This window comes from Prionailurus bengalensis, chromosome B1, assembly GCF_016509475.1.
Source record: "Prionailurus bengalensis isolate Pbe53 chromosome B1, Fcat_Pben_1.1_paternal_pri, whole genome shotgun sequence".
NCBI lineage: Eukaryota > Metazoa > Chordata > Mammalia > Carnivora > Felidae > Prionailurus > Prionailurus bengalensis.
In genome coordinates this window covers 14,180,014-14,203,616 of record NC_057344.1, presented here as the reverse complement: position 1 = coordinate 14,203,616, position 23,603 = coordinate 14,180,014, and the positions used below count along the sequence as shown (strand labels likewise).

General features: G+C 46.7%; 1 protein-coding gene across 3 annotated transcripts in view; it reads right to left on the bottom strand.

Annotated features, from left to right (window-relative positions):
* WWC2 (WW and C2 domain containing 2) overlaps positions 1-16,488 on the bottom strand; it is a 213,211-nt gene extending 196,723 nt beyond the window's left edge. The window contains exons 1-2 of one of the 3 annotated variants that reach the window (XM_043558154.1): positions 15,933-16,039; positions 6,134-6,420 (exon numbers count right to left, since the gene is read on the bottom strand). In XM_043558154.1, the coding sequence (XP_043414089.1) occupies positions 6,134-6,135 (2 nt within the window). In that variant the 5' untranslated portion in view covers positions 6,136-6,420; positions 15,933-16,039. Of the gene's footprint in view, positions 1-6,133; positions 6,421-15,932 lie in introns of all 3 variants that reach the window. The other 2 variants (XM_043558145.1, XM_043558164.1) reach the window with 2 other exon arrangements.
* Between the last annotated feature and the right edge of the window lie 7,115 nt (positions 16,489-23,603).

Genomic DNA, 23,603 nt, shown 5'->3' with positions numbered 1-23,603 from the left:
TTTACGTAATTTTCACGTCACAAAATCCTCTTCGTTTGATTTTTCTTCAACCATTTAAAAACATAAAACCCTTGATTAGGTCACAGGCCATTAAAAAACCAAATGTGGGCAGGATCTGACCTCCAGGCCACGGTTTGTCCACTCCCCTAGAACAGTCCTCACTCAAAGAGAAGAAAGAGATTTCATGTGTAGATGATACGCACTGAATAAAATGTAACTTTTTATTTTTATTTTTATTTTTTTTAATGTAAATTTTTAAATTAATTTTTGAACTAAACCCGGCAACTGCATAATACTTAAACTATTTTACCTGGCAAGACTAAAATATGTAGATATTAGAAATGTTCTCTCCACAGACAACCAACAGATTCTGGACATCTTTCTATCTTTGGGAAACAATCAGCAAAAATCACACATATCAACAATCTCATTGTTTTCCTCCACAATATTAGTTTTAAGAACAATAAATAACATTCACAAATTAATAAATGTGTTTTATTCCATCCGTCTTATCCCAGAGGCGCTTAGAGAATTTCCTGCAAAATTCAGAGGGGTGAAAATTATACAATATTAATTAATGGAAATTTAGGGATATTATGATTTTAACAAACACTCCTTAGTTATAAAATCCTTGGGCTTTTTCTTCTCTGTAAAGAGGAGCTTTGTTTCAATAAGTGAGAAGTTATGTACATAATAATAAATGTGGCCCAGAAGTGATTATAGAAAATCCAAGTTTTTATCCCAATCGCAGTCTTCCGTCCCCGAAGTAGCTGCTAATAATAAAGCTTCCTTGCTCAAAACCATTCCAGTTGACAAGAATCAGAATGCAGGAGTGTGGAGGAGTGTGTTCATGCTTTAACTCAGATGGGACCACAGCAGAGATTTCTCATTCTATCTCGGCACCCATACGTCTTTATCAGTTCACAGTATTTCATTTCTATGTGCGATGACTGTTCAACATGAATAAAGGTGTTTTTCAATGAAATGTACACACACACACACACACACACACACACACCCTTTTTCAAACAACTGACCTCGTGACCTTAAAAATTCTAAATAACTGGTTTTCCAACGAAGTGATTCTTCATTTTACTCTTCAAGGCCACAAAAGGAAAACCAGCTTACCTGGTTTTTTTTTCTAATCCTGAAATTATTAGTTAACTTAGAAGGAGTTCATCTTAAAGTAGTAAAAACATCTTTTCCAGGGGCGCCTGGGTGGCGCAGTCGGTTAGGCGTCCGACTTCAGCCAGGTCACGATCTCGCGGTCCGGGAGTTCGAGCCCCGCGTCAGGCTCTGGGCTGATGGCTCAGAGCCTGGAGCCTGTTTCCAATTCTGTGTCTCCCTCTCTCTCTGCCCCTCCCCCGTTCATGCTCTGTCTCTCTCTGTCCCAAAAATAAATAAACGTTGAAAAAAAAATTTTTTTAAAACATCTTTTCCATACTTGCAAAGGTAACTTTCCATCTCCACCGCCAGGACATCACCTCTGATACCTTGATAAAACCAGATGTCTAGATGATTTCCATCCAGAAATGTGACTTTCCGCTGTGACTTTCTTGAAAAACCCATCAATAAACAAATTCAAGTTCTTTGGACAGGTTGCTTAGGAACTCTATAATTAATACCGTGGGTGAATATCACAATAAAGGACTTAAAGATGGCCCTTGGAACAAGAATTGACAAGAGTGGAAAGGAAATGAACTTCGTACACAAGAGGCAGGGTTTGGGTGAATGAATACCCATCCCAAATACTACGTGCTCATTTTAAATTCCGACTCTTCTCCCAGAATGTATTTTTTTTATTTTTTTTAACTTTTATTTATTTTTAAGATAAGAGAGACAGAGCATGAGACAGAGCATGAGACAGAGAGAGACAGAGCATGAACGGGGGAGGGTCAGAGAGAGAGGGAGACACAGAATCTGAAACAGGCTCCAGGCTCTGAGCTGTCAGCACAGAGCCCGACGCGGGGCTTGAACTCACAGACCGCGACATCGTGACCTGAGCCGAAATCAGCCGCTTAACCGACTGAGCCACACAGGCGCCCCAGAATGTATTTTAGAGTTAGCATGCTAACACTCTGCCTGTGCTTTTAAAACTGGCATCTTAACCAAAAACTAAAAAGCAAAAGCCCAATTTACAGTTTCAGAATTAAAAATAAGACTTCCGTTTGAAACAGAAATCGCTGCTTCCCAACAACCAAAGCACGCGGCTACAGAGACGCTGGCGTGCGGAGGAACCCACACCCCTTCCTCGAGGTGGAGAGCTCCGCAGGAGGTGCTGAAATCTGGGAGAAGAAAGTCCTGTTTTCTCCCTGCAAACCGTGTAAAGGATCGGCACTTGGGGGGGGGGGGGGTTCGTTCTCCAGAGCGGGCTGGGCGGAGGCAAGAGAGCAGGAGGCAAAGGGCGTCTCTTCCCGGAGTCCTGTATTCCCCGTGGGAGAATGAATTACATTATCACTGTAAGTCCCTAAGCCGGCCATTCCCAGCCCTCCTGCCTCTGACCCAGGAGCCGGCTTCCCCGTCCGGCCAAATTCCTAGCGCCCCTAGGCGGAGTGAGCTCAGGGAAATGCATTGGGCAACGCGGTCTCGATTTTCATTCAAATGGGCCAACCTGAGTCCTTGGCAGCCACCACTAATTTAGGTAAACACTGCTAGTTTAAACAGCACAAAGGAGTGTAATCAAAAATCACACAACAGAATCAAACGGCAAGCCTAAGCAATCACCAGGAGTCAGTAAAGTTTGGACGGAAGGAGGGTGGAAAGCAACGAAACAAATACTGTCAGGACAAAAGAAGTCTTCTAAGAGTGAGATAAAGTGTGGTGTGGGGGGATGCGAGGCAGGGTTTTTAAAAAAAAAGAAAAAAGGTTGGGGGATTTCAGATAAGTCATGGTTTTTTCTATGCAAACCACTCTACACACAGCTTCTTTTCAGCCACAACAGTAAGCGCAGTCAGACGCACCGACTAAAAGGACTCAACGCTCGGCTACTCGCTGCAGACCCGTAAGTCTTTCCTCATTTGAATAGTATTTTAGGAATGTTTTGTCAATGTGTCGGATGATTATTCACTTCTGCATTCTTCCCTTCGCCGTGATAATTATGGTCACAGGAACGATTTATTTTATAAGCAGAACAGTCACAACACTAAATGATGACCCTTTTTTGAGTGTTACAATTCATGTATTTATTTGTCTACATTTCTTTAGAAAGGGGAAGGTGAACTTTAACAACCGTTGCGCATAGCAACACAGGAACAAAAGATTTTTCACATGCATCATCTAAGCATTTAATTAAAATTCACAAACTTGGATCTCAAACCAAGTCAAAAGTAGAAATGTAAGAATACGAGATTCCCAAGCAGAAGCAGATACACGATATATTGTTTAGCTATCACAAAGACCAAAACAAGTGCGGCGACTTGTGCCGAGGTTAAAGAACATACAAGTTACAAGGTTCCTTAAGAACCATCGTTTTAATAGGGCTTGTATTCTTCCAGGTAAGTTTCACAGCATTAGTAAATCAAACAAAAATACACCACACACTCTCTCAGTTTCTGTCACTTCCCATTTATGAAGACTAGAGCTTGACTCCAAATCCAAGCAATATAAAGCAAACTGAGGCACAGCAATTTACAGAAAAAGATGATTTCCCCCCAAGACTTACACTCAACCACAAGAGTCAAAGTAAAAAGCAGTTTCAGTCAAGGTCTGTAAGGTACACACTCGAGGTAAAACCAAGGTATTCTCAGACAATGAATGGATCACCCACCAGGGTTTACACTGATGAAAGAGAGCTCTGGAAAAGAATCTGGAAGACCGGGGATTCAGCTTTATGCTTTGAAAATTCTCTATCCTTACTCATCGGTTCACCTGGAAGGGTGCAGGTAGCATAAGGCACACTTGCGAAAGGGACGATTCCACAGAAGCCTGGATTGGGAGAAGGTTGTGGTACAAGGTCAAAGGGTTTTTAGCACCAGAAGACAAGGATAAAGAGGATATATCGCATATGGGATCTCGGCCTCTGAAGGAACTCAAAGCGTTGGAATAAGGCACAAGTGACAGAATCAACGCAAGGTGACTCACAAGACGCGCTGTCTGTCCTGGGAGGGACCCGACTAAACCACAGTGTACGGGACTTAACCCAACGGTGACAACACGGCGCACAATTTGGTTCGATACAGATGCAAAAACCAAGTCCCGCGAGGATGAAGGCATTAGCGGACAGCATGTGGCTAAGCTGTTAAGGGAGAGCTCCAAGTGCTGAAACTTCGTTATGACTTCCAACCCCAGAGAAGAGGCCGAGGGCTCTTCTTGGCGGCTGTCAGAGGCAGAACATAGCCGAACACACAGCTCTGAAGTCAGAGAGACACGGATGAGTTCGGCCGCCACCACGTTACCAGCTTTGTGCCCGAGACAAGTCGCTCAACCTGCGAAGCCTCAGTCTCCTAAAGTGGGGGCCGTAACGGTACCTATCAAAGGTTTCATTTATTTAATAAACATTTATGAAGCCACAGAACTAGGCGCTGAAATGCAACGGTGAACAAGACAGACACAGTACGTACCCTCATGGGGCCCGAGATGACATACGTGAAGGCTTCGATGACGGCCATCACGATGACCGTCATCTCCTGTCCCCATCATTTTTCACCTGGTGCAACGTATAAGGGACTTTCCAATGACAATAAGTAAACAATCTATCTTAGTTGGAACAAGGCTTCACAAACGAACAAAAAAGACCTGTACTGAGCCTCAGGCCTGTCCTTAGTCCTGGCCCCTCTTCTTTTCCTTCTCTCCCAGGGACCTTATCCCATCCCACCATTTAAAAATGCTATCCATCTACACCCAAATTTACTATCTCAAGCTCTGAGCTGTCTTCCAAACTCCAGACTCTAAATCCGGCTGCTTATTGGGTATCTATGTGTACGTCTTGGCAGGCATCTCAGACCTACGGGTCTGAAACAGAACTACTCCAGATGACCGACCCGACTGCATCCCAACCGGCCGTACTCCACCCTTTCCCCATCGGTGTGCCAGCAAATCCCTCGTTCCTCTGCTTTCCTCACGCCTCACAGAGCCAACGCATGAGCAATTCTGTCACTTTTACCTAAAAAACATCCCAATCCATTCACTGCTCTCCCCACCGCCAAAGCCAAGATCTCATGGTTTCTCCCCTCGATCACCTCCTTGCAGTAACATCCACTACTCCTTCTCCACAGAGCAGTGACCTCTTTTTAAAAATGGATAAGGTCTTGCAAAGCGATGTGCCCTTAACGGAAAGACGGGAACACACACAGGCACACCATACCTCCATTCAACCTAAAACTCCTCCACGGCTCCCAAATGCCCTGAAAGCGTTGATGGTCTACAAGGCATACCCGATCGGACCCCTTTCCACCTCTCCGGCTCATTCTCACGAGACCCTCGTCCCTCTGTGTCTCTACACCTCAGTCATGCAGGCTGCCATTCAGCTCCTTGAATGTACCAACCTCCTTAGCTCTTCAGGACAGTGCAGTCCAGTAGAACTTTCTGCCCTGATGGAAATGCCCTAGACCTGCACGTGTGGCCCCTGAGCACTTAACCTGTGGCTAGTGAGACTGAGAAAGCAGGTTTCTAACTTTACTGAATTTTGATTAATTTCAATGGCCACATACTCCCAGCAGCTATGACACAAGACTGGGATTCCCCGTAGCCTTCTCCTCTGCCTGGGCCACTTTTCTCACAGATCTTCCCAGGGATGGCTCTTTCTCACCCTGATGTCTTCGTTAAACGTCCACTCCTCAGAAAGGCCTTTCCTTAGCCTCCCGCCCAAAGCAGCTGCCACTGACACCATTTACCGTGTCACCTTGTTTATTTTCATCAAAACACGTTCACTACTGCCTTTATCCTTTCTCTTCCCTGAACTGGAATGTAAAATCCATGAAAGCAGAGACCTTGCCTCTCCCCTTCCATGCCATGTCCCCAAGACACGTGTTAGGCATGTAGTGTTTTTAACAAATCTTTGATGAAGGGTCGAATAAATCAACCCAATCAACACACACTAGTGAGTGAGTGACTACAGGGTCAAGTCAGTCAAGAGTAGGCTGGGGACAGATTATGGAGGCTGCTGGAAGAAGACGAAGGTCCTTCGAATACTTACATTTCGTGTATAGGGGCACGGGGCTCTGCGGTTCTTAAACGTCCCGTGGGGACCGGCAGTGTGAGCAAACAGCACAAAGGAACGGCGTACGTGCAAAGCGGGTCTCCGTCCTCAACTGACTTGAACTCAATTTTACGAGAACATTAGTGATGCAGACACACAGATGCTCCTTACATGCGAGACGTTAGGAAATCTCTCAAGAATGCATCTATATACATCGAAAGGCATCCCTCCGGTGGGGGTGCGGACAGAGTATTAGACATCCAAGTCAGCCCCGCAGTCTGGATCTGCAAACAGCAAACCAGGGCATTAATGTCTAGCCAAGTTAAATACCGGTTTACAGTCATCGGTCCTATGAGAAATGTCATGAGCTGGGCCACTCAGCAGAAAGGGGGGAAGGGAGACAATGAGGGGAGAAAGTAAGCAAGGCGAGAAAGCAAACCCCCAGCAAGTTCAAACACCCGGACGATCGGCAAAAAGGGAAGGAACCCACAGCGTGGACGGAACCGCTGACCAGCCACAGATGAACCGGCAGCCCGGGGACGCCACGCACGACACGGATCCCTCACGTTCGTTCGCGCTGAGGATTTCAAAGAAGAAACAAAAAAAGGCCCGCGTGTACGTCTACCTCTGTGAAAAACCATCCCACTAAGGAAGCTGCAGAGCAAAGTTTTACACTGCCTGAAACCGCGTGCTCTCCCGCTCTTCCGCGGTTACGCGTTGTGTCCCAAGCTTTAAACTTTACCGAGGATCAGTGCCACTTAATAAAGTTACCTTCTCACGGAAGGGAGCCGTGTCAGTGACGTGCACAACACATTCCACGGGCTCCCCCGAAGACAGGCTCTTAATCAGGAGTTTAGAGCCAGCACGGAGCCTGCTTGGGATTCTCTCTCTCTCTCTCTCTCTCTCTCTCTCTCTCTTTCTCTCTCTCTCTCCCCCCCGCCCTTCCCCCGCTCCCTCTCTAAAAGAAAAAAAAAAAAAGATAACCTATACATTTCTTTACATTTTCCACCCCTACTGCCACTGAGACCAAAGTAAGGTAAATGATGTTCACCTCTGTTCAAAGTCTCTGTCGGGACCACCTCAACTCCTCAAGTGGTACAGGAGTCAAAGACCGGGTCCCGGAGCTTAACTCTGTTACCCCACTATCCTGCCCAACTGCCCAGCTGGTTCCGTCTTCAGTGCTGCTCCCCACGGGTCTCTCAGAACTAGGATTTCTTTATTGGCATCAGGGCTAACAGCACAGGAAAATTCATTCACAGAGCAATACAATCTTAGCCTTTCACGGCATCTTTGGAACACCCTTGGCTGTGACAGGCACCCGCTTTATCAAGGTCAAACGTGGACTTATTTTCTACTTGATCATCACCACCCACTTGGTGATTTTATAAATCCCATCAGTCTATCACGGGGAAATCAGTGTTTCCAACCATCACCACGGATCACTATGTTTATCCTTCCAACTGTAAACGGTACAACTATGGTATCTCCAAAAGTTCGTTTTTGCCTGTTTTTTCTCAGGTCCCTGCGTACAATTCCAGCTACTTCAGAGAAGAATGGGTTTGGAAAACTTCACGTGACACACAGGCAGTGATAAGAATATCAAGGCAACTCCTCACCTTCAGCATCCCTGTGTGATTCATCATTACAGCACACAGTGCATAGAGCCCGGGCTACTTGTGGCATAAACGAACGATCAAGGATGACTGATAAACATGCCATTGTATCACAGAAGATCAGTATTTCTTTGAAATGCTTACATAAAGTATTTTAAAAACTTTACCACCTCACTTTATATCAGAGGTCGGCAAAATCGTTCCGTCAAGGGCCAGAGTAAGTGTTTGAAGCTTTGTGGCCCACGTACTATTTCGGACACACCTTCCTCTTCGTTGCTGTTTGTTTACAACCTTTTAATGATGTAAAAGCCATTCTTGGCTGGGGGGTCATATGGAAAGAGGGTTGCAGGCTGGGATTTGGCCCTTGGGCCATAGTTTGGCCACCCCTGCTTTTCGAGGATACCATAAAAACCATAATTATATAGCACGGTTACATTTTGACTAAAGAAAAACACTTCCAACTGTTTTGCGTGGTTTTTTTTTTTTGTAATCTTTTTAAATTCAACTGTTTTGGGGGAACACTTTTAGATTTATAGAAAAAACGTAGTTCGCATAACTTCCATATATCCCACACTCAGTTCCCCCTATAAGGATGTTATGATTATTGTTACTACAATCCATACTTTTTTTCAGATTTCCTTAGCTTTTATCTAATGTCCTTTTTCTGTTCCAGGACCCTATCCAGGATGCCATATTACATTCCTCATCATGCCTCCCGAGGCTCCTCTCAACTGTGACAGTGTCTCAGGCTTTCCTTGTCTCTGATGATCGCGATAGTTTTCAGGAGTATGGGGCAGTTATTTTGTAGAATGTCCCTCTTCTGAGATTTGGTGGGTGCTTTTCTCATGATTACATTGGGGTTATGCTAGTTGGGGGGGAGGAAGACCACCTAGAAAAAGTGCCACTGTCATCACATCGTATCAAGGGTACCTCAACAGGAGTCACCATCACTGTTGACATTCACCTTGATCACCTGGCTGAGGCAGTCTTGCCAGGTTTCCTCCAACTGTTTAAAAAAAGAAAAATTAATAGGGTGCCTGGGTGGCTCAGTCAGTTAAGTGTCCGACGTTTGCTTTTGAGTTGGTTTCGGCTCATGTCATGATCTCAACGTTCATGAGTTCGAGCCCAGCATCGGGCTCCACCCTGGCAGTGCGGAGCCTGCTTGGGATTCTCTCTCTCCGTCTCTCTCTGCCCTTCCTGCGCTCCCTTCTCTCTCTCTCAAAATAAATAAATAAACTTTAAAAAATTACAAAATAAAAAAATGAACATAATGAAAATGAACTTGAATCTTACCACACAGGACTAAACTAAAAGCTTTTAAATGTCAAACTCATTTTTAATAAGTTGGCTATACACATATACACATACATCATCATTCATTATTTATATGATTCACATCTATGCCTCTTAAACATATCATATTTGAGATGAAGACAAAAGTTAATATGATTTTGTCACTGTCTTCTACTTTTAATTCCTCTCAACTCTTCCTCCTCACTGTTAGGCTAAATTAAAGGGATAGCTAAAGAAAATCTAACGCACACTACCCAAATCTTCTTTCTTTCACTTTAAAAAAAAAAAAATTAAGATTTTTATTTTTTTTTAGTGTTTTTTTTAATTTTACCTGTTTTAAGACAGAGTGTGTGCACTTGAGCACGGAAGGTCAGAGAGAGGGGGAGAAAGAGAATCCCAAGCAGACAGTGTGGAACCCCACGCGGGGCTCGATCTCCCAATCCTTGAGATCATGACCTGAGCCGAAATCAAGAGTCCCAACGCTTAACCGACTGAGCCACACAGCCGCCCCTACTTTCACTTTTTAAATGGTGCTTATGCAAACTACACAGTGAGTAGCCTGAGCTGGGGAGTCCAGGGCACTTAGCTGGCTGGCACAGTAAAAACTGTTGAATAACGTGTGTCTTCAACTTCAGTGTTAAAATGATTCAAAGGGATCAGAAAGGGGAAACAGGGAAGCACGATGCGAGACTAAAAAGAACTAATGTCTCTTACCTAACTTTTCTTGGTCAGGTAATTAGCAAGAGGACACAAAAAGGTGGGGAGAGTGGGAAGGACTAAAAGGCTAGAAGAAAGGCGGGAAAGCTTCGGGTCACATAAAGGCTATCCAAACACCCTGAAAAGGGAAACGCGAATCCAAACCACAGTAAGATACTACCTCATGCCCACTAGAAATACTTTACAACACACACACACACACACACACACACACACACACACAGAAAATAACAAGTGTTGGTGAGGATGTGGAGAAACTCGAATCTTTGGACACTGCTGGTAGGAATGGGAAATGGCACAGCCACCCTGGAAAATGGTGTGGCAGATCCCTCAAAAAGTTAAACACAGAATTACCATCTGACGGAGCAGTTCCACTGGCAGGTGTCTACCCAAGCGAACTGAAAACATACGTCCATACGAAAACGACGCGTGAATGTCCACAGCAACATTATTCAGAAGAGCCAACAAGGGGAAACAACCCAAATGCCCATCAACTGACGAATGGATAAACGCAGTGTGTACGGTGTAGCCATACAACAGAATATTCTTCCAAGTCATAAAAAGGAATGAAGCTCTGACACAATGCTACAGCACAGATGAATCCTGAAAACACTGGGCCAGACACAAAGGACACACGCTGTATGACTCCATTTACATGAAATGTCCAGGATTGCTGGTTGCCAGAGGCAGCCGGGGTGGCGAAAGAACGGACGGGTACCGGGTTTCTTTCTGGAGTGAAGAAAATGTTCAGGCATTACATGATGGCTATGGGTGCACGACCCTGGGAATATACTAAAAATCACATACTGGTACACCTGAGAATGGTTAAAATGGTGAATTTTATGCGATTTTTTTTTCTGTCGATAAAAAATAAAATAAGTAACTGGAAAGCAAAGCCACTGAAGACAGTGAAAGCATTCTGAAATGTTACTTTTAACCCACACCTTATACATACACTGTCCTGAAAATTCCCTTTTCCTATTCTATATACTTCCGTGATCATTTTTCCAATAACAGGAGCTTCAGAAATGAAGAAATTAGTCCAAAATTCTAGTAAGAAATCAGGTCAACCGATTTTAAATCAAGTTCACAGGACCAGCGCATACACGGACCCAGGCCCTAACTCCAGGAATTTACACTGCATGAGGGCTCACACTGCTTGCTACCACTTCAGTAACTCCCCCATCGGCAGAATGAAGGTGGCCACGCCCCTCTTTAATGGTGGCATCTTTTTTTCCTACAGACATTTACCGGAAACGAGTTAGAGGGCGCCATTTTTAAGGCGCAGGCAGGCAGAGCAGGGCCTTGGCAGGCCACGCCTCACAAGGGCTGACTATGTAACTCACAACTTAGTGATCTGCAGCTACAAAAAAAAAAAAAAAAAAAAAAAATCACTTATTCATAGATAACAGTCTTCCTGGAAAAAGCAAGTATGGCCCTGGGTCTTGCAACAAAATGAAACTGCCAAGTATGGACTATTAAAGTCACTGCAGAAATCTCAGTACTAATACTAAGCAACCACTATGCCCTCCTGCAAGCGTTACAGCACACTGTGTTGAAAACCAGAAATACTTCTTTGGGAATTTTTGGAAGACAGCACAGTGGAGTTTAAATTAGTGCTTCCCAGAGTGGGTTGTTGTTTGTTTTTTTTGTTTTTTTTGTGTTTTTTTTTTTCAAAAAAACAAAAAAAAACAAAAACAACCCTTCTTTTAACTACCTCTCCACACTTCAAAAACCATAATCACTCAAATAATTCACACTAACCACTTGGCACCCGAACTCAGCCGGCCGGGGAGGAACGACTTCCGGCAAAATCTATGACATCGGCAGCCGTGATTAAGACTGGAAGGCCTGATTTTGTTTTCTTTGCTCTTAGAAGTAATTCCCATATTTATACGATTAGTCAAAATGGAGCGGCTTCATTCTCTCATTATTGTTAATCTAACTGGAAAATCAATTGTCTCTGGTTGTTGGTGGTTATGGGTTTATTTTCTGAAAGCCGAACAATAAGCAACTGGAAATAAGAGAGCTCAACTAGCATTCTTTCGTTAATTTAACAACTTTCTTCATTAATTGACCTAAGCAATATTCATTTAACATGTACCATCGACAAAGGACACAGAAAGCAGTAATAAGCAATTAGGTCTCTTGAGGAATTTACACTCTAGCAGGAGGGTTAGCAAAATTGCTTGCTTTGACTTTGAAAGAACGACAATACAGAGTTCCTCAGAGCCTAATCACGTGCCATAAACTGGGTGTAAAGAGCCAAGAGTTAGCTCAGCCATCAAGGATACCCAGCTGACATCCTCTTCCTCCTCCCGGTCACCCTCCCCACCCCCCAGAACTTCTTCCCTTCAGTTAGAAAGCACACAGGGCACTCAATATCGGATCCTAGCCATAAACCAAAGACTGTATAAATCAGCAAGTTTTTGTGTGCTGGTAAATCTTTCACGTTCAACTAGACAAAGTTATTGTATCTCCGGATAACAGTCAATCCAAGCACAGAAAATGAGAAAAATTCTACTGAGAGTTTGTACCACCATTCACCCCAGTCTCCGAGGCCTGCCCACCTTAGCCCCCTAGTCCCTTCAGAGGCAATGAATCCATCCTACCTTTTTCTCCTATGTTGAATGTAGCCATTTTTTTTTTTTTTTAAGCACCACACCATTTGGCCATGATCTATGGGCCACCATAAACACCAACTGGTGTGGTCAAAAGGGTGTCCACGGTGGGCAAAATAAGAGGTGAGGGAGGGAGCAGACCCGCAAAATAACAGCTGACCCGCTGGGGGGTGGGGGAGGGGAGCAAGGAATCATGGACAGGGAGATTTCCCCAGGAACGGTGATGGGGGGGAGGGGGGGCGGGTAAAGTCAAGCCTGTTATCGTAAAATTGCAGTCTATTCAGGAACGAGACAGAGCCCTTAACTCTTCCCCAGACAGAACTTCTCATGTGCCCAAGAGGGCAATGAATTTCCAAGTTCTACCTGGCCCTGCACTGCTGTTCCGTGGGGTCAACCTGGCAGGCCTTCAACCCATTAGGCTCAAAGCATTCATGAACCAGATCCTACATGTATCTAGGAATCATAAAAAGTTCACAGGAACCTTTGAAGACCAATAAAGACGGGTCAATCGACCTGAGAAATCAACACCGGGCAAAGAGGTTCCACTCCACCCAAACACCTCTAAGCACGTCCAGGTGTTCCAGCGGTCTGGAGGAAGGACATAGGACACAGGTTCTAGAGTCCAACTACCTGGCTTCAAATCCTGGCCACCTTGAACAGCCATGGCGTCTCTCCACCTCCTCTGTAACTGCAAGACAATCCTAGCATCGACCTCATAGGACTAATGGGAGAATAGAAGGAGATCACTGTTAAAGAGCTTAGCACAGTGACTGTCACACAATAAATACTGAATAAATATGTGCTGGTACACCCACTAGTTCCAGGGGTAACCTGAACCACCCCTCAGTTCGTGAACTGGAATGACACCACCACACCCATGACCATTCGGCTGGGCCCTAATTATGGATCCCTAACCATCGCCATGAGGTAGGTGGTCTTACCTCCATTTTAGAGTTGAGAACGGGGGTTTAGAGGGACTCACAAACTCACCTAAGCTTACTCAGTCAATAAGCGCTGGGGCAATTTTAATACTTCGGTATTCCAAAATCACTACTTACTGAACAAAATTACGTTCTCATAAAAGCCTCCAGCTTCCCCCCCCACACACAAATATGCATATTCATCTATACAATCGGAAATACTTCACAAATTCTGATAGACCGTCAGAGTTTTTCTTAACATAAATAGCACTGGGTAAGTCATCATGACCATTTTAATTAAATGACTTTGAAGGTTCCAAAATACTGCCTACCCACAGTTTATCAACTCACTTTCTTTCAGGATTTGTCATGTGATCCTGCAGAATGGGCACACTCCAAAAGGCCCGTGTCACATCTCTTTTTCCATAAGTTTGGTGCGTGTCTGACAAAATTGACTAGAGTTCAATATATCCTCCAAATATCCTCTCCCACCATCTCTCACACAACTTAGCAAGACCTACAGTCACTTCGTTGCCCTAAAAGCAAGCAATCAAATTTAAGCTAAGTATTGTCCATATTGACCCTGATCTCGTAGAATCTTTCAAAACTCAGAGTGAGATCCAGAAATGTGTATAACCCAAATTTATATTGCCAAATACTTAAAGATCTAACCGCTGCACGGACAACTAGAATCATAACAAGTTATCTTAGTCAAAACTGTTTCTCCACATCAAATGAACTGGTTATTGGTTACCCAGTTTCCTGAAAACAGAGTTCATAATAATTGTTAATCCATTAACAGCTTAAAATAAAAGGCATGCTTAACTTGTTTAAGAAGTAGTGATATGGATAAGCCAAGTCGTTTCTTACTTCACTTTCTATTTGCTTTACCCGGGCATTACATATTCTTGTAATCTCTGTTGGTAAATACAAATGACACGATATAATAGAAGATGCAAAATGAAGACTCTGAAATGCCTAAATATTTCAAGAATTCACTGTGATTTCAATGGCCTGAAACTCCAAGTATCAGAAAGCAGAATGACCACAGGACTGTAAAAGCCAAATATTTACACAGGTGCCTTAAAAGTCACTGCTGGGTGCACACCATCATCACTGACATTTACTATCTGTTAAATAGTTTCAAGTGCAAGGGCAGAAGTCAAATAACTGACCTGGAGCAGGAAGTTTATGACAACAAGCAGTACGTCTGGAGAAACTGTGAAGGTGTGATGCTTGTCATAACTTTTTATCAGGCCAGCAACAGGCAGCCAGGCTGGGGCACGCCAGAACCTCAGCAAGGTGCCTTTTCTCATTTCAGAAGGGAAACCAAAACTGATACCTTCATGGATAATTTAATAAGGGCTGTTCCATAAATTTATAATGTCATTTATGACTTTTTTATAATTACTCGTTAATAGGTTTCAAAAACAATATTCGTAAGAGAAAAGTTAACTGAGAACATATAGTATGAAACTCTTCCAGCTTCAAAATGAGAAACGGGGCAGTGTTTAGTAGAAGCACCTTAAAAAAAAAAAAAAAGGTTATAAACCCCTAATTTACAGTTAGGAACTGTAAAAATTGGCCTCCTTAATGGCCAACTTACAAATTTACAGTTAGGAATATCTATTATTCTTATAATAAATCTCACTATAAGAAATTTTCCTTTGAAGGGTAACAAGACGGGATGAAGGACCAACATTTGTGAACATTCAGCAAAACTTCAGCTCCGGAACTTCTTAGACGATGATTTGGTTATGCTTCCCCTCTTTACCTCCGAGCAGGACTAACAAGTGTGGGTTGAAAACTACAAGAAATCGTGATAAGCTCAAGTCTGTTCCAATGTTCACTGCATTTCTTTCTTCAAAACACAATCTGCCTTTTCAAGATGTGGGGACTCAGTTCAAGGTTTCTGGCGAGGGCAGTACGCAGTAACACCACCACCCCCCCCCCACTCCCCAAAAAGAGTTTCTAAACTCTGAGGGGCAGAGCTTATCACACCCACAGCCAGGGCTCGGCGAGGAAGGGTGCCTGGAGCCCCCCTCCACGCCCAGGACCTCCGGCCTGACCGGTGGCGCGCCCCGTCAAGAGCTTGCAGTCAAGGCAGGGAGCCAAGGACAGCCAAGAGAAGATGCCACAGGTGGCTTGGTTGGCTGGTTCCCCACCTTGCACTCAGGCCTTCTCCAGGAGGCTCCCGGCCCGTCCCCTCCTCCCAAAAGCCGAAGATACCCTCCAGCGCAAATCTGGCCCACTTCAGGCGGAAGCGAGCTCGCCACGGGGCTCAGGTGGCCCCTCGGGGTCCATTAACTGGACACGGAGTGCCAGCCCGGAGCGCCAATGCCACCCTCGCCTCCCGGCCGGGAGTGTCTAAAGGTCCCAGGGGGCGTCGAGAAGGGAGCAAGGCAAAGAGGCCCTGGAAGGGGCGGCTCCAACTGGCCCCCTACGGGGCTCCTCGCCGGCTGAGGGTCCCGCGCCTCCTGGCCGAGACCCCTCCCGGCACCCCGGGGCCGGCAACGCCCCACGCCCCACGCCCCCCGCGCCGCGGGCGCCGCCGATCGGCCGGATCTCCCGGACAACAGCCGCCGCGCTGCTGAGGCGGGTCCCCGCGCCCACCCGCGGCCCGGCCGCCCACCTGTCCCGGGGGTCGATCCAGCTGGTCCTCCTGGTGTTGTGGTCGATGTAGAAGACCTTGCCGTCGTAGTCCCTGGCCTCCTCCCAGCCCCGGGGTAGCGGCAGCTGCCCGCTCCCGGCCCTCCTAGGCATGGTCGGCGGCCTCGCCGGCGAGCGGCGCCTCCATAGGGACCGGGCGCGGGACGCGGCGGGAACGCGAATGCCCGGCCCGACCGCCGCACCCGACGCGGGCGCCGGCGAGGGGCTGCGGGGCGCGGGGCGCGGCGGGGCCACGCGCGGGGGGCGCCTCAGGAAACCCTGCTCTCGGCCCCGCCGGGGATCAGTCCACCATGTCTGCGTCGGAGCAGGCGAGCGAACCCTCCTCCTCCTCCTCCTCCTCCTCCTCCTCCTCCTCCTCGCGGCTGCAACCGCTGCCTCCGCCTCTTCCTCCTCCTCCTCCCCGTCCCCCTGTGGCCGCCGAGGGTCGCGGCGCCCAGGCTGCCCGAGCCGCCGCCGTCTGGGCTCGGATCCGGGAAGCTCCGCGGAGCGGCGGCCCCGGCGGCGACGGGCCTCCTCATTTGCATGCTATTAGCATGCGCCCCGCCCCGGGCCCGCCCTCACCCGCCCCTCCCCACGCTGGGCTCATCTGCATGCACATTCCTCGCCGCCACATTCCAGGGCTTAACCCTGCAGCTCCCGGGGCCTGCTGCAGGAACTGGGGCGCCGGGCCGAGCCCGGGGCGGGGGCGGTGGAGGGGAGCTGGGGGACCAGGTGGGCGGGAAGAGGGCGAAGGAATGCGCTGTTCGCTCCCTCCCCTTGACCCCAAGTATCTCCCGGCGGCCACACGCCTCGGGATTTTTAAAGTTTCGGGACAGAAAAGAGCCAGAGAGCGCTCCGCAACCTTCGCAACTTCTTTCCGACTTCTAGGGAAACCACAAGACTTTCGAGAGGAAAGGGGTGGGGGAAGAGCTCTCTTCGGGAAGAAAAAGTCCCAGCAAGCAGCGAGGGCACAAAGGCTTCCCCCACGCCGCTCCCTGGGCTACTTCGGCACCCGAGGGCGGTTCCGGGTGGTGGAAAAGTGTAAAAAGCACCGAAAGCGCTTAGAAGCGTGTCGGTGGCGTGTCCGGGGCGGTGTCGCCCCTGGGGCCTCTGCAGGGCGCCTGGCCCTCCATGACCTCAGCCCAGAGGCCACGGGCCTCGAGGCGGAAAGCGAAGGCGGGTCCAGCGGTCCCAGAGCGCAGTGACACGCCTGCCCCTGTGGCCTGTGGGGGAAACTCCAGCCTGATCCTGGGAAGCGACTGCCTCCCACCCCCACGCGGGCCAGGGAGCAGAAGGCACCCTAGCCTCCCGCCGGGTCGGGCCGCTCAACCCGCGGGGGCCAGGCCAGCCATCAGGGCCCCTCTGCCGCTGGCCTCCGCTGCAGGAGTTTAGGACAGTTGGACGTGGACAAATCCTGGAACCGGTCCCTTCCGCCCAGCCCCCGCGGCGGGAAGTCCCCCACCCGAACCCCGCTGTGGCCAAGAAGGTGTGGGCCACCACGCTGGAGGGAGCCCACTGCGGCCCGGAAGCCAGGCTTTCCTAGGCCCTGGATGAATCTTAGATGGAACGTGGATGTTTCTTAGCCCACAAGCAGTTCTTTATTCAGCGCCTCCTGCGTTCCGGTGGGCACTGACCAGGGGCTGGACCTCGGGCTCCGGGTAGGACAGTGCCAGGAGCGGTAGGACTGGCAGAGCCCTGTCGCAGGGCATTCAGTGCCCCCAGCCCCTGGGTCTGGGAGGGGGTCTTCCAGGCCCAAAAGTATTCTCCAGCTGGGTCTACACCATCCCCGTTCATATTCTTCCGGGTTACTAACAGCTTCTTTTAAAGTATGGGGTACCTGGGTGGCTCAGTCAGTTAAGCATCCCACTCCCGCTGAAGTCAGGATCTCACTGTTCGTGGCTTCGAGCCCCGTGTGGGGCTCTGTGCTGACAGCTAAAAGCCTGGAGCCTGCTTCAGATTCTGTGTCTCCTTCGCTCTCTGCCCCTCCCCCGCTCATGCTCTGCCTGTCAAAAATAAACAAACATTTTAAAAAAATTTTTTTAATAAATAAATAAATAAATAATTTTTAAAAAGTAAAACACCCTAAAATAAGGGTCCCGGAGCTCAGTCATTCACCTCCTCGTATGAATTCGCTTAAACCTGCTGGCTAACACAAAATGACTTCCCCACCGTGTGCAGGACACAGTGTCGGACAGGGGACAGGGGCTTTCCGAGCGTTTGGAACAAAGTCCTGTCTCCTGGGTTCACAGATCGGTAAGGGAGTCAAGTGACTCAGGATTGACAATGGTACAGCACACCGAGGTTTGGGGTAGCAGCTGCCCCAGGGATGTCGAGGGCTTTCAGATTCCCAGGGAGTCCGGCCATCTGCAGTCAGTCTTGAAGGTGGAGGAGGGGGGAGTGAGGTCCTGAAGAGTAAGGACTGAGGGCCAGGCTCGGAACAGCTTCACGGCAGCCACTGGACTTGCCTTCTCCCGCCGGAGTCTTAGAGTTGTATTTGCACTTGGCGTGGAAACTTTAAAGCACCAGAAACTCTGAAAAGCAGAAGGCGAGGAAGGGAGTCATCCAGTGAATTCAATCCCTTTGTCCTTCTAGGTCTTCCAAAAAGAAGCCCCCAACTCCCGGTCTCTTGTTTTGCCCCCACTCCACTCGTCAAGACGTGATCACACAAGGCAAGCTTCTCCAGTTCCCAGTGACATGTGACATCCTGGTGGGTAATCTTAAATTTGGACTTCTGAATGGTGTGAAAAAAATGCGGCCTGTCTGAAACTAATCTCTCACACTACTAAGGTGTGAGAAGGTGAAGGGGCTTTGTTTTGGACCACTCTGAACTGGCTCGCTTACTTGCATGGTTAAATTTGCATTCTAGTATACTAATAACATCACTCAGCAACGCAGCCACACTATTCTTGTTTCAGCCTTCCTTCCAGGCTCCCGCACCTACCCATTAAAAAACATGTGGGGCGCCTGGGTGGCGCAGTCGGTTAAGCGGCCGACTTCAGCCAGGTCACGATCTCGCGGTCCGTGAGTTCGAGCCCCGCGTCGGGCTCTGGGCTGATGATGGCTCGGAGCCTGGAGCCCGTTTCCGATTCTGTGTCTCCCTCTCTCTCTGCCCCTCCCCCGTTCATGCTCTGTCGCTCTCTGTCCCAAAAATAAAAAAGTTGAAAAAAAAATTAAAAAAAAAAACATGTATTATACTAAAATGTCTACATCCTGCTATTTAAAAAAAAAAAAAAAAAGTAACTTTCCAGTTGCCACAACTTAATTTGTTTCACTAGAATGAATAACTGTAAAATACTTCGTGGTACACTTTCAAATTTGATAAGCTTTCAGATAAATATTTTTTAATCTTTATTTACTTTTGAGAGAGAGCGAGCATAAGCGGGAGAAGGGCAGAGAGAGAGACAGAGACAGAGACAGAGAGAGAGGGAGACACAGAATCTGACACAGGCTCCAGGCTCCGAGCTGTCAGCACAGGGCCCAGTGCGGAGGCCGAATCCACAAACTGTGAGATCACGACCTGAGCCCAAGTGGGCCGCTTAACCGACTGAGCCACCCTCAGATAAATATTTTTACCCAAACTTCTAAAACCGATGAGCATGCCAAAATAACACACTGCGGTAAAATGGCATTTATTTTTCCATAAATTGCGGGACTTCAAAAAGGTGCGTTAAGTAAATAAACAAAACTCTAAAGCAATTAAGAGACAAGCTCACTCCTTCTTTCCCACTTGTAGGCACAGGAAACATTTGGTCGCACAAAAGCGGTGAAGGTGACAAGAAACTCGCTGCCCTCTACCGCTTTTTTTTATCTTGATCAAGTTTGAACTCTGCTGTTCTGAGTTCACACAATTGCACAGTACCAACCTCCTGGAGAATTCCTAATGGTTAAGACAATGAAATCTTTTTTTTTTTTTATTCTTTTTTTGTTTGTTTGTTTTTTAACGTTTATTTATTTTTGAGACAGAGAGAGACAGAGCATGAACGGGGGAGGGGCCGAGAGAGAGGGAGACACAGAATCGGAAGCAGGCTCCAGGCTCCGAGCCATCAGCCCAGAGCCCCACGCGGGGCTCGAACTCACGGACCGCGGGATCGTGACCTGAGTCGAAGTCAGATGCTTAACCGACTGAGCCACCCAGGCGCCCCAAGACAATGAAATCTTATTTCATCTATATTCATATCTATAAAAATGAAGTAAAGATTATCCTTATTTCATAAATAGATACATTCAGATTTCATTTGGGCTCCAGGTAATAAGTGGCAGAGGCCAGCAGATTCCCCCAGTCTAAGAAGCTATACACTGGCCACTGAGGAGTCTGTTTTCTGGCCCTCATTTCCTTCTTCTCTACCTGGCTTAACACCTTCCTGGTAGTCATAGTCTGAGGGGATGAGCTGCCATTAAACAAAACCCCCACGGTCAATGTCTGAATCCCGGGGGGCAGGAAGATGAGTGATATCTAAAATGAAAGTAGACCAGATGGCCAACAGACTCATGAAAAGATGCTCAACGTCGCCCCTCACCAGGGAAATGCAAATCAAAACCACACTGAGATACCACCTCACGCCCATCAGAGTGGCCAAAATGAACAAATCAGGAGACTATCGATGCTGGCGAGGATGTGGAGAAACGGGAACCCTCTTGCCCTGTTGGTGGGAATGCAAACTGGTGCAGCCGCTCTGGAAAACAGTGTGGAGGTTCCTCAAAAAATTAAAAATAGAACTACCCTACGACCCAACAGTAGCACTGCTAGGAATTAACCCAAGGGATACAGGAGTGCTGATGCATGGGGGCGCATGTACCCCCAAAGTTTATAGCAGTGCTTTCAACAATAGCCAAATTATGGAAATAACCTAAATGTCCATCAACTGATGAATGGATAAAGAAGATGTGGTTTATATATCCAATGGAATACTACTTGGCAATGAGAAAGAATGAAATCCTGCCATTTGCAGCAACGTGGATGGAACTGGAGGGTATTATGCTAAGCGAAATAAGTCAGTCAGAGAGAGACGGATGTCGTATGTTTTCACTCCTATGTGGAACTTGAGAAACTTAACAGAAGACCATGGGGGAGGGAAGGGGGAAATAATAGATACAAACAGAGGGGAGAGGGAGGCAAACCATAAGAGACTCTTAAATACAGAGAACAAACTGAGGATGAATGGGGAGGGGGGAAAGGGGAAAATGGGTGATGGGCACTGAGGAGGGCACTTGTTGGGATGAGCCCTGGGTGTCGTATGTAAGCGAGGCATCACGGAAATCTACCCCCAAAACCAAAAGCACACTGAACACACTCTATGTTAGCCAATTTGACAATAAATTATATTTAAAAAATAAATGAAAAGAAAAGAAAAGAAAACAGAGGGTGCAAATTATGTGAATCCAAGTTTTAAAAGTATATACTAACTGGGGCGCCTGGGTGGCGCAGTCGGTTGAGCGTCCGACTTCAGCTCAGGTCACGATCTCGCGGTCCGTGAGTTCGAGCCCCGAGTCGGGCTCTGGGCTGATGGCTCAGAGCCTGGAGCCTGTTTCCGATTCTGTGTCTCCCTCTCTCTCTGCCCCTCCCCCGTTCATGCTCTGTTTCTCTCTGTCCCAAAAGTAAATAAAAAACGTTGAAAAAAATTAAAAAAAAAAAGTATATACTAATAGACATAAATATGTATAAATATAAAACATATAAAACGTAAAATATAAAGATGTAAAAAATAGAAATATATATAATATATAAAGGAGATAAAAATATTTTTAAAATATGTTTAAGCATATTTAAAAAATATTTTTCAATCCAGCAATCCCAGTGCTGCAATTTCACCTATGGGTATTATAGCCCCTCAAGATATGCAAGGGTGTTCATTGCAGTGTGTTTGACGATAACAAAACCTCCGGTGTCCATGAGTAACAGACTGGTTCAATGAGTTTTCATGCACCCCGTACTCAGCAGGCGTTAAAAGAGCTGATTCAGCCAGTAGAGCACGTGACTCTCAATCTCAGGGTCGTGAGTTCAAGCCCCACGTTGGGCATGGAGCCTACTTATAAATATAAAATAAAATAAAGAGCATTAGATAAATATATATGTGCTGGGAAAAAAAAAAAAAGATGTCCAGGATACACTGAGTGGAAAAAAGACACGCTTGCTAACTTCCCTGGAGGTAGAGCCAATCATAAAATGTAAAGAACAACAGCAGTGTTCTGCACTCTTCCGTAGTGTCTAAGGAAGAACTAAGACAGTAAACTAAGGGAGTTTTAATAGAGACAGGGGGCCGTCAGGGGGGGTCCGTCAAAGAAGTATACATGAGGAAAATGACCATTAAAGAAAGGGGATGGGGTAGAGTTGAGCTCAGACACGACGCCAGAACGGACTGGCAAGGCAGGGCATGCTTGTGCAAAGAAACGGGTGTGCAAAGCTCAAAGATAAATCTGGCGCAAAAGAGCCCAAGACTGGCTGGAGCCGTGGAGTTAGGAGGCTGGTGTGATAATATAGGTATGAGAGAGATAAAGGTCTGCATTAAAAATAAGGCCAGCGGGGTGGGGGAAGGGGGGTGAAAAGAAATGATCTAGCAAGAATGTGCTACTGATTAGATTAAGAAGGGCGCAGTGAATAGACCAGAAGGAGGAGTCTGGTAGGAGTCCAAGATTTTAGGCCGTCAAGAGAGACTCAAATAGCTGAAATAAATGAGGAAGTCCAAAGGGGGATCTGATATGGAGGTTGTTTCTAGAAATTAGAGATACCCAGCAGAAAGTGAAAGGTCGGGGCTGGAGCTCAAACAAAAGGCCAGGACTGCAAATGTATGGTGGGGCGTCACCCACCTGAAAGTCTGTAGAGGGTCGAGGATTCTGGACTGAATGTGGGAAAGGACATGTCAGGGCAAGTCAATAAGATTTAAGCAACCCATCTATAATCCTATATTTGGCCTCTGACTCCTCGGTCGTGCGATATGATCTAGTTTGTTTCTTTGTAAAAGGTGGTCCCCATTTTCAGGATGTGTGTGCAAAGTAGTTCCTAGCGTGTAAGCCATCTGTGAATGAATTCTTGCCGTAACCTTTATCCTTACGCTGCTGCACCAACTCACGTGTGGGACAAGATGACCAGGTTTTCAATATTTTAATATTCCCCGTTTCCTCCGGGAGATCAGCGATTATATAAAGTGGAACTTCTTCATAAAGAGAACGTCCCTTTTTTTCTGAATCAAACCAGAGTGGGTTTTTTGTTTTTGTTTTTGTTCTTTGCCACGGAACTGGTTGAAATAAATAACACCTCTATTATTGTGGCTAGCTAGCCCGAATCCATAATTCCTAAAATCTATTGGTCTAGACAGTCCTTCAGAAGACAGGCATGTGATCTTTAAGAATTCCCAGCGCTAGGCCAAACCAGAAATCTTGATTACCATAAGCTACTTCCCCCCCAACCCCAGTTAATTATTATTATAACAACACCTTAGGCAACAACCATCATTGCAATTCAATTGTAAGAAACATCAAACAGATGAGGTTTTACCAGCCCCACACAGAACAAATTCTATGGTTGCTAAAAAGATATTGAACATTTAGAATCTCCAACTTATAGTGGAAAGGAACAAAAGCTTAAATGCACATTTATGTGAGTGAGGCCCTCAGAGGGCACCTCTTGTATACCCTGCGCGGTAGACTCTTGGAGTAG